This window comes from Manis javanica, chromosome 12 (assembly GCF_040802235.1).
Source record: "Manis javanica isolate MJ-LG chromosome 12, MJ_LKY, whole genome shotgun sequence".
Lineage (NCBI taxonomy): Eukaryota > Metazoa > Chordata > Mammalia > Pholidota > Manidae > Manis > Manis javanica.
In genome coordinates this window covers 58,912,724-58,925,058 of record NC_133167.1, presented here as the reverse complement: position 1 = coordinate 58,925,058, position 12,335 = coordinate 58,912,724, and the positions used below count along the sequence as shown (strand labels likewise).

The 12,335-nt window shown below is 33.6% G+C and overlaps 1 protein-coding gene across 3 annotated transcripts in view; it reads right to left on the bottom strand.

The window, feature by feature from the left end:
- ATF2 (activating transcription factor 2) overlaps window positions 1-12,335 on the bottom strand; it is a 99,722-nt gene that overhangs the window by 49,900 nt on the left and 37,487 nt on the right. For all 3 annotated transcript variants that reach the window (XR_012123687.1, XM_037020632.2, XM_037020633.2), the window contains exons 5-7: window positions 5,913-6,009; window positions 2,756-2,874; window positions 2,489-2,617 (exon numbers count right to left, since the gene is read on the bottom strand). Coding sequence is in view for 2 of the 3 variants with exons in the window: in XM_037020632.2 (XP_036876527.1) it covers window positions 2,489-2,617; window positions 2,756-2,874; window positions 5,913-6,009 (345 nt within the window). In the remaining variant the exon portion in view is untranslated. The remainder of the gene's footprint in view (window positions 1-2,488; window positions 2,618-2,755; window positions 2,875-5,912; window positions 6,010-12,335) is intronic.

The window sequence follows — 12,335 nt, the reverse complement described above, 5'->3', positions numbered from 1 at the left end:
ATGACAAACCCACAGCCAACATCATACTTAACAGAGAGAAGCTGAAAGCTTTTCCCCTAAGATAGGGAACAAGACAAGGATGCCCACTCTCTCCGATTGTATTCAACATAGTACTGGAGGTCCCAGCCATGGCAATCAGACAACACAAAGAAATAAAAGGCATCCCGATTGGTAAGGAAGAAGTCAAACTGTCACTGTTTGCAGATGACATGATATTGTACATAACAAACCCTAAAAAACCCACTCCAAAACTATTAGAATATCTGAATTCAGCAAAGTTGCAGGATACAAAATTAATACACAGAAATCTGTTGCTTTCCTATACACTAACGATGAACTAGCACAAAGAGAAATCAGGAAAACAATTCCATTCACAATTGCACCAAAAAAAACCCCCAAATACCCAGGAATAAACCTAACCAGGGAAGTGAAAGATCTATACCGTGAAGACAAGACACTTCTTAAGAGAAATTACAGAGGACACTAATAAATAGAAATTCATCCCATGCTCTTGTCTAGGAAGAATTTAATATTGTCAAAATGGCCAACCTGCCTAGAGAAATCCATAGATTCAAAGCAATCCCTATCAAAATACTGACAGCATTCTTCAACAAACTGGAACAAATAGTTCTAAAATTCATGTGGAACCATAAAAGATCCCAAATAGCCAAAGCAATCCTGAGAAGGGAGAATAAAGCAGGGGGAATATCACTTCCCAACTTCGACCTCTACTACAAAGCCACAGTAATCAAGATAATTTGGTACTGGCACAAGAACAGACCCATAGATCAGTGGAATGGAATAGAGAATCCAGATATTAACCCAAGCATATATGGTCAATTTATATACGATAAAGGAGCCATGGATATACAATGGGGAAATGATGGCCTCTTCAACAGCTGGTGCTGGCAAAACTGGACAGCTACATCTAAGAGAATGAAACTGTCTAACTCCATACACAAAAGTAAACTCAAAATGGATCAAAGACCTGAATATAAGTGATGAACCATAAAACCCTTAGAAGAAAACATAGGCAAAAATCTCTTGGACATAAACATGAGCAACTTCTTCATGAACATGTCTCCCCAGGAAAGGGAAATAAAAGCAAAAATGAACAAGTGGGACTATGTAAAACTGAAAAGCTTCTGTACAGCAAAGGACACTATCAGTAGAACAAAAAGGCATCCTACAGTATAGGAGAATATATTCATAAATGACATACCCAATGAGGGATTGACAACCAAAATATAGAGAGCTCACGTACCTCAACAAAAAAAAAGCAAATAATCCAATTAAAAAATAGGCAAAGGATCTGAACAGACACTTCTCCAAAGAAGAAATTCAGATGGCCAACAGGCACATGAAAAGATGCTTCCCATCCCTAATCATCAAAGAAATGCAAATTAAATTCACAATGACATATCATCTCACACCAGTTAAGATGGCCACCATCCAAAAGACAAACAACAACAAATAATGGAACGATGTTGAGAACGGGTAACCCTCCTATACTGCTGGTGGGAATATAATTTATTTCAAACATTGTGGAAAGCCATATGGAGGTTCCTCAAAAAACTCAAAACAGAAATACCATTTGACCCAGGAATTCCACTCCTAGGAATTTACCCTAAGAATGCAGCAGCCCAGTTTGAAAAAACACATGCACTCCTATGTTTATCGCAGCACTATTTACAATAGCCATGTAATGGAAGCAACCTAAGTATCCATCAGTAGATGAATGGATAAAGAAGATGTGGTACATATACACAATGGAATATTATTCAGTCATAAGAAGAAAACAAATCCTACCATTTGCAACAACATGGATGGAGCTAGAGGGTATTATGCTCAGTGAAATAAGCCAGGTGGAGAAAGACAAGTATCAAATGATTTCACTCATCTGTGGAGAATAAGAACAAGAAAAAACTGAAAGAACAAAACAGCAGTAGACTCACAGAACCCAAGAATGGACTAACAGTTACCAAAGGGAAAGGGACTAAGGAGGATGAGTAGAAAGGAGGGGATAAGGGGAAAAATAGGCATTACAATAAGCACACATAGTGTTGGGGTGAGGGGGGCATTGGTAAGGCAGTATAACACAGAGAAGACAAGTAGTGATTCTATAGTATCTTACTACGCTGATGGACAGTGACTCTAATGGGGCATATGGGGGGAACTTGATGACAGGGGGAGTCTCGTAACCATAATGTTGCTCATGTAATTGTATATTAATGATACCAAAAAATAAATAAATAAAAATAAATAAAACCTAGCTATACACCTATATACACCTCTATGAAGAAGGTCTTCTTGCCCTGAAATTTCTATTAGTATTCCCAGGCTTTCACATTTAAGACTTACAATCTTACACTGAATTATGTAGAATTTATTACATTATCGTTTTATATAGATCAAATATTAAACTTTTCTCCGGGTACTGACTTTGTCCACTTGGTTTGTGTTTCTACCCAAAACACAAATTTCTAACCTTTTCATCACTGGTTGTAGACTCTGGGTGAGGTAAAGGACTATCCTGGTGAGTTGTTTCTACAACAGAGGGCTCCTCAATTTTGCTTCTTATGATGGGTGTTGCAAGAGGGGATAAATCTAGAGGCATCTAAAACACAAACATTAAAGAAAATTTTAGGAGTTAAAAAACAGCCATCAGTACATGTAAAATAAGGAAGTAGTAAGTGTAATTATGATTATTGTTCTGTCAGAGTACTTTTTAAAAATTTCATGGTTAACTACATACTTTTTTAATGTCATCTTCTGAAGCTTTCTTGAATTCATTCTCAAATGGACTTGCCAACTCATTAAACAAACCCACTTCTTCACAGTTTTTCAAGAATCTTGTTGGTGTTGGGGTCTGATCTGAAATAAATGTCAAGAAGTAATCACGTAGATTTAAATGTCACACAGGACCCTAAAATAGAGCTAGTAAATTAACAAATTAGCAGGACTGGTTCATTCAGCTGTTAATTCTCTTTGGAAAGACCTTTTCCTTTAAAGCAAACAATATCTGGTTAAAGTTTTTGTTGCAGTTCAGGATATTTCCTCCAACTTTATGGAAAATGAAAGAATGAAAGAAACCCTTCTTGTTCCTTAGTCCATACCTTCTCTGAGTGACATAAGCATCCTCTACGCACAGATCTACTATCCTCATTACTAACACAGTAACAATCTTTTAAAATTTATATTATTAAGAATAACAATTGTTTAAAATACATGCAATCTGGGGAAAACTAGGACAAGAGCATATATATTTTAACATGACCCTTCTACTAATGTTCATAATCTACTATGAAAGCAACCTTAAGTTATAACAATCTTTAGTAGGTAGATTAAATACCCAAGGAAGAAAAAGTTTAAAACAAGAGCCTTAAAACAAAAATAAACCAAAACAAAACTCTTCTTACTATTACCTGTTGAAGTTAACTTTGTATTTTCATGCATTTTTCAAGTTTGGTATGAGGGTTATGTAAGAGTTACTTATCTATGGATGTCTTAGCTTAAATTCCAGGCCGCAGAGAAATAGTCAACTCTACTTTCTCACAACTTGAACTACTTTAACTACTTGAATATGTATTCACGTTATGTGCATTAACACATGAATTGTGTGTACATGTATTGGTTATAGAACAATCTGCCAGTTAAGGTCCATGTTGAACGAAAAATGGCAAATTTGTGAAGTGTGTCTGTTTAGTCTTATTATGTTTAAGACTATTTATTCATATTGATCAGAGCTGGTAGCACATTCAAATTATATTTACATTTTGTATATTTTAGAGCATCAATTTTATATATATATCAGGGATCTAGCCTAAGATAAATAAAAGTATAATGATAATTTCTAGTTTAAGATTAAATACTCATTAAGTCTTTTGTTGAAATTAAAATTCATATATTAAGTACTGTGTTCTAAGAATAGGCACTATTTATTGTTTTATCTTTGTCCCCCTCCACATATATCCAGAGTATTAACATGTTTACTACATATAAATATATTTAACACTTACATGATCTACTTGACATATACATTAGATGTAGGCCTATCTCAGACACTATTAGTATTATCAGAATTACTGAGGGGACTCTATTGTGTCATCATTTTACCTATTAGTCTGCAACATACACACTCCCTACTCCCTAAAAGACTTCCAAAATCACACTATATTAAGGTCCCAGTATACATGTATTTATTGCTCAGGTTCATCATGACTGAATTAGCAAAGTGAATATAAATCTGACTTTCTGATCACACCCACAGTGCTTATCTAAGTTCAATGTAGGCTCCTAATTTGTACTAAAGGGAGAGAAAGTCTTAAAAATAAAATGCATATGCATAAATCACTTTTATCGGTAAGTACTGGAATGATTAGGCTTGAGAAAAGGCAACTACACACAACAGTATAAACACATAGATGGCTTATGGCTATTGATCATATATACCACACATATCAACACTGTATTTATACAATAATGTTGAACTACTCATCTCAACACGTTATTAAAAAAAAGGTCAAGTGCTGTATTTGAATGTCTTCTATTTTTTTGTTGTATTAAATTTAAACAGATAGGAAAGTAATTTTTAGAAGCCAATCTCAAAATATTTTTGAGTTAATACGTTATAGAGATATTGCTCTAGGGCACCAAATTTCAAGAAGCAAAGCCCTTCATGCTAAGGAGAGTGAACCTTCAGGTGGCTGTTTTGCTTGTTTGACTGTTTTTTGTTCAAGCTCTTATGATGTACAATACTAAAGGAATGTAGCCCTCACTCATCTGTTTCCTTTTACTTACAGAACTGAAGATATGTTGAATTTGCCCTTATAGTTTTCCTAAATAGTTTTTGATAAATGATGAACTACTTATGACATCCAATATTTTCGCTACAAAAATTTTGATACTGAAAATACAGGAAGAAGCATCTAATATTTGCCTCATTATCTCTCCAAAGCACTGCATATGACAATTTGATCTCTATGTTGGGTGATAATTTAAAAGTTATTTAAAAGAATATTAATTGGTATTCAGGTATAATTACAAACTTACAAATAGTTAACCTAAGTTTTACAAGAGAAAAGATTTTAGGGTTGATAAGAATATTGATGATTTGTAAATCTGCAGCTGAACTTTAAAAGGGTCTGAAATTTATGTAAATATATTAAATTTTATAAAAATTTTCTTATCAACTTACAAAATATAAAATATGCAGTGAAACTGTATATATTATGTATGTGTGCATATACATAGGTCTGTGTATGTGTATATATTTAAATACCAAAAAAGGGGCAGCTAATACAGCATGAAAGGACAATAAACCAATGAATTGGGTTTCTTATTTCATATATGATAAAAGAAAATCATCTGCTTAGGTGATATAGTGTATGGTCACAGGATCAACATACAAAAAAAGCACTGACTGAATTTAGGTCCCCCCTTATTCAGAGTACTTTACTAAAACAGATGTTTAGTCCAAAAATAAATAAAATAAACAAAATCCTAATGAACAAGACTGCTAATTGCTCTTTCTCCAACAGGAGGAGCTTGATCATTTTCTATTTTCCCACAGCATTGTAAATCAGGTGTAAATAGCTAAAGGAAACATTGACTAAACATCACATTAGTTCAATTATCAGTTAAATGTAGGAGATGGTATGAATGCTCCCAGGATTCTAACTGACTTCCACAAAAGTGACATTGAAATCTACATTTGAAAAATACACAAAGTGAAATGAAGGGTCAGAAGGAAATATGGAAATGTAATGGGTAAAATACATGTTGTCAACATTTACTGTACATGAAAGTCATTGGATTATCACCAGACTATATTATTTACAGAGAATACACAAAAATTGTGCACATTCCAGGTGAAATATGTATATAAGCTATTAATAAAAGCATATACTAACCAGCCACAATGACACTGTCATTACGTGCTGGACCAAATTTCAGTGTCATCTCATGTTTATGTTTATGGACAGCCAAATGATCCTCGTTGGTAAAACGCTGTGGCAAAAAGTTTTAAAATATAGTTAAGATTTTCAATTTGACCAAATAAATAAAATGATAAGGAAATTCATTTCCACAACATGTAAAAGCACCATTAACAATGAAATAGCAGTATAACTATAAAAGAATCTATTGTTAGTACAAATAAATATACCAAATTTCAAATAATCAAAGAGAAAACCATTACCCAAGGATAAGCAATACTGCTATACTACCAGTGCCAAACTTGAAAGTATTTAAACACAAAACCTGAGGCAAAGAAACTTTATATAAATGTCATTTGTACTAAAAATAGATCACTATTAATTTCATGCCATATCATAGTAGAAATATATACTCCATGGTACCATCACTTTCGAAGAAAGTACTATATTTACACAGACTTCAGGTTACTTACCATATTTAAAATAAGAATTTTGTTATAAAAATATTACTCCTGGACAAATTAAGAATAGTATAATTAAGTATATGAGGTTCCTTATATTATCACATAAAAGAGTGATATAATCCAGCAAAAAAAAAGCAACCAATACAATAAGTGAACATTAAAAAAAATTTGACTTAAAATAGTTGAAGTGATTTTATCACTTTGTTTCATCATAGTTCTTACATGAAAAAAATGAAGCATAATTATTTTTAAAGCTACACTTAATTTGGAAAGGTCTTACATGCCAAAGGTGACATTTATGATTACAACATAATAAACACACTGTTTAAATACTTCCTGACTGCATCTGGACATCAAGTTCTATGAATATGCTCCTTATCAGAGAACATTTATAAATGAAAATAGGGAGCAGTTACTTTTTTGTTATTTCAAAGCCAAAGAAAGAGATCTAAACTCACTTTCTAGGTACAGATTTGTAAACAGGGATGTTAAAATTATAGATATTTGAACATGGTTTCCCTAAGTCATCAAAATGGATCCCTTCTCTTGTGGAAATATTACTCCTAGACAAATTAAGAAGTCAATCAGATTCTTTAGTTACCACATAAAAAAAGAATGTCTCTGTCACAGTCCAGCAAACAAAGAGCAACCAATCCAGTGACAAAGTAGTTCATTTTAAATGATTCTGCTCTTCCCCATTAGTGCTGTTTTCCTATTGCTTTATTGTTTTAGGAAACCCTTCCAAATTTGGAGGAATAGCAGTCATCCTTTGACAAATTACTGAATAATAAAGCTCTTGGAGAATTAACATATCTGTAGTGTATACTAGCCTTATTTCATTGCTTTTTAATTTACATTGCAGAGTTATATGTAGGTGTCTTAAATTCGACCTAAAGGTACCTTAAACCAAGATTCACTCTACATTCTAAAGAACTTAACAATATGGCTTCTCCAGGCAGCTACTAAACATCTGTGGACGAATGCATTTTGGTAGAGGTCCTAGATTAAAAACTGGCAAAATTAGCATCATTAATAGATTAAGAAGAATTTGTAAAGTTATCTTCTAGGAATTTTATTCTACCAGTATCCTCTGCTTGGACTGGTTTAATCACAATTATCCAAATCAAAGAGCACAGAATAAATGGCATTATGTTTTGTACAAAACATGAAAATGGCACCAAGATTGATCCTAAGTGAAAAAGAGCTTACAAGACCCTGAAAAACATTTAGGATCATATGAATATCAAAAGGGGAAAAATGCATGGAATATGAATTCATGATATCTCATGTAGGGTCTACAGATCAAATCTACCTAAATGCTATTCATAAAGATACTGTTGATCATATAATGGTATTCTTTATACACATGATAAAATATACTTAAATTGGCACTTGATACAGGTGAGTTTAACACTGGCAGTTATCTAAGAAAAATATATTAACCTCTAACAAAACACTTAAAAAGACAGTGTCAAAAGGAAATCTTGTCAAAAGGCAGTCACCAGGAAAAGGTATGTGTGTGTACGAATGAAATTCATTCTTTTTCAACTAATAAATATTATGTGCTAAAATAAAACTTTTTCAGAATCTACTTGCTTTCCCAGCCAAATTAAACAATTAATTTTAAAAATAAGTTTTGGAGAAAAATTATAATGACACTGCTAACAGTAACAGCATGTTGAATTCATTTAAGTTCTTTTTTCCAAGCAATTGAGGACACAACTCCAAGGCACAATTACAATTGTACATGTGCACAGTATTTTGTTAAACAACAGCTTTGAGAATATAGCTGAAAAAAAAAATGGGAATGGCAGTCAAGACAGGACAGGATAACCATCTCTCTTAAAAGGTTAAAAAGGAAAGGCATTCTGACAAATGGGATGGATACAGGTGAACCAGTTGCTTCTGTAATAAATTAAAGCTCTGATACCTGACAATGTTCCAAGCTTGAACAGCCACTAGAATTAACTTAAGATACCACTCTGCATTCACTAAATGTATTCACATCTATGATATAGATTATTATTCCTATTTAACTGATTAAAGAGGTACAACCAAGTTAGAAAGCCATTAGTTCATATACTACTACTGTCACTAGCTGAAGGTTTCTATTTGTGATATAATGAGTTATAAGAAATACATATTTGGTCATTCAGGTGACCAAATATGTATTTCCCAGGTATATCTGGTCTTCATCCACAGTTCTGGAAAATACTGCAGTCTTAAAGGTGAAACAGGAGTTTTTGTCATGTTAATAAGAGACTTTTGGACATCTACCCAAGGACAGGGGCTGGAGGCTGGATCAGCCAATGGCCAGTAATTTAGTCAATCATGACTATGCAATGAGGCCCTCACAAAACCCATGACAAGAGTTCGCTCACTCACTGCCTTGCTCTCTGGTCTGCCTGCTCTACTCGGTTTGATCCTGCTTCTTGGTTGGGGAAAGCTTCTAATGCTTGGGGAACCAGAATGCCTCCACATGCCACCAAGCCTGGCCCCATGCTCCACCAGGATAGAAGCTCCTTTACTGGGGATCTTGCCCTATGTCTCTCTTCATCTGGCTGTTAACTTGTATTCTTTACAGTATCCTTTATTAAATTAGTAAATGTAAGTGTTTTCCTGACTTTTGTGAGCCACTTTAGCAAATTATTTGACCCGAGAGGGAGGTTGTAGCAACCTCCAATCTATAGCTGGTAAGTCACAAGCACAGGTTGCCTGGGGCTTGCAATCGTCTGGTGTTGGGGGTGGAGGGCGGTCTTGTAGGATGGCACCCTTAACCTGGGAATCTGCTGCTGTCTCCGGGCAGACGGCATCAAAATTGAGTTCTCCAACATCCTACTGGTGTTCAATAATTGCACAGTGGTGTGCGTGTGTGAGAAGACCCCCTCCCACATATTTACACACACTGCAATTGGGTCCAGGTACCCGAATAAAGTTATACTACTTTACTGCTGTGTATGATATTGCTACTGTTTTATATATATGTAGGGAAAAAATACACCATTGCTTTTGGTGTTAGAAGAGTAGGAATAACACTGTTTTGAACATCAAGAAGTTACTGATTAACACATACACTTCTTAAACTTAAGACTAAATAAAATGAATCTTTATCTCCTTTGCAATACAGCTCACAGTATAAACATTCTACCAAAGAAAGAATTTTCAGTGAAAGCATCACTAAATGCAAAGATATTATCAATATAAAGGAAGAATTCCAATGTTAAATAAATCTTTCAGTAAAATATCTCTTTGTATCTTCCACTGAATTCAATGGAACATCACTAAAACGTGAAATTAACTAAACTGAAATATCTAACAGGCGTGTAAAAAAGATTTAATAAGAGCCAACAATTAAAATTCTTTACATTGATCTCTACAGGTCTCTGTGAAATGACATTAACCACAAATATATTTTAAATTAAAATATTCTATTTGAAAATTTAAATTTAACTAAGTCTGCTAAGTATATTAAAGCTAAAACTCACATTTGGAATAATACCATTAGTTAACTTGTTACAAAAGATAACTTGTACTACTACCACTAAATTAGTGCTTCTAAAATCAGTTCTTATTAAAACTTGATCTCCCAGGAAATACTATGTGCAAAGGATTCTGGGAACTATAGGTTTTTTTTGTTTTGTTTTGAGCTCTTTTGCTCTTATAGAAAAATATATCAAATATATCTCCAAAATATGTCAAATCAGTCTATTTCTCTGTATGTCTACTGTTATCACCTATACTCAAAGCAACCATTCTCTCTCATCTGACAGCTGCCAGTCTCTACTCTCCCTGCTTCAACTCTTTGCTAAACCCAAAAATCTTAGCTCACTTTACAAAGCCCTACAAGGTATAGACTCCCTTTTTTTTATACCTTTCTGACCATATTTCTTACCCATGTCTCTTTATTGGTCTCTATATGCTACAGCCACAAGAGCAGGCTTTCTATTTTTAAATATACCAGACCATTCCCCTCCTCAAGGCCTTTCTATTTGCTGTTCCTTTGGTCTAGAAAACTTTCTCCAAGGATCTGCTCCCACATTTTCATGTTTTTTATACAAATGTCACCTTATTAGAGAGGCAATCCCTGACCTAATAAAATAGCAACTATTTCAGTAACTCCAATCTTTACCCTAATCAACATTATTAGACATCATGTAAACTAAGACCAAAATAAGATACTACTACACCCTCATTGGAATGACTTCAAAACAATCTGAAGAAGGAGAACTAAACTGGGAGAACTCACCCTACCTGACTGGAAGGCTTACTGTAAAGTTAGAGTAATCAAAACAGGGTGGTACTAGCATAAAAGCTGACAAACTGATAAAGGGAACAGAATAGAAATGCTCTGATTTATACAATCATTTGATTTTTCAATAAAAGCCCTGAAGCAATTTAATGGAGAAGGAAGATCTTTTCAACAAATGCTGGAATATCTGAAAAACCAAATGGAAAAAAGTGAGCTTCAACTCTACCTCATACCATATACAAAAATTAATTCATGATCAAACAGAGATCTAAATGAAAAACCAAGCTTTCAGAAGAAAACAAAGGAGAGTTTCTTTGTGACTTGAAGGTAGACAAAAGTTTCTTAGACAAGTCACAGAAAACAAAAATCATAAAAGAGAAACCAATATACTGATTTCATTAAAATTAGAAACACCTGTTCATCAAAAGGTTATTAAGAAAGCTAAGATGCAAACCATGGACCTGGAGAAACTATTTGATAATGGATTAATATCTGAGATATGTAAAGAAGTCATACAGTTAAAAAAATTAAGAAAGGCAACCAATTTCTAAAAAAGATTTCAGAAGACAGTTCACAAAAAAATAAGGTACACAAATGGCCAATAAAGCACATGAAAAGTGCTCCACTTTTCATTAGTAAAAGTGCAAATTAAGACCACATAATATATCAAAATGCACAAAATGAAAATGGCTATAATTAGAAGACCAACAACAACAAATGTTGATGAGAATACAGGACAGTAAGACCTCTTAAACACTGCTGGTGGGAATGAAAGTGGTAAATCCATTTTGGAAAACAGTTTGGCAATTTTAACAAAGTATATATACAGCTGACCCTTGAACAACATGGGCTTGAAATGCACAGGTTCTCTTATATGTGAATCTTTTCCAATAAATACATTGGAAAATGTTTTGGATATTCGTGACAATTTGAAAAAAAACATTTTCTTTTCTCTAGCTTACTTTATTGTAAGAATATAGTATATAATAAATGTAACACACAAAGTATGTGTTAGTTGACTTTTCATGTTATCTGTGAGGCTTCCCAGTCAACAGTAAACTATTAGTAGTTAAGTTTTTAGGGAGTCAAAAGTTATATGTGTATTTAAAACTGCATGGGGGCATCACAGCCTAATGCCTGCACCGTTCAAGGGTTAACTGTATATATCATATGACCCTAGCAGTACACTCTTAGGCATTTACTCAAGAGAAAAGGAGCATGAATCCATACAAAGACATGTACATAATATTCACAACAGCTTTATTTGTAGTAACTAGAAAGTGGAAATAAGCCAAATATCCATAATTGTAGAATAATGAAATCCTATTCCTCAATGGAAAGGAATTGCTATTGATCACATAACATAGAGAAATCAAATTAATTACATGGAATGAAAGAAGCCAAACAAAAATACATACTGTGTGACTCCACTTATATAAAATTTGAGAAAATGCAAACTATAAGGACAATGCAGAATGGTTGGCAGAAGCGGGAAGGATTACAAATGGGCATGAGGAAACTTTTGTGGTGATGAGTATGTTCACTATCTTAATTGTGGTGATGGTTTTATGGGTAGATACATGTTAAAATATTAAAATAAGTGTGTGCAGTTTATTGTATATCAATTATACTTCAATTTAAAATACCAACTAAAGAAAATGGAACACTTTAGTGCTTATCTGTGAC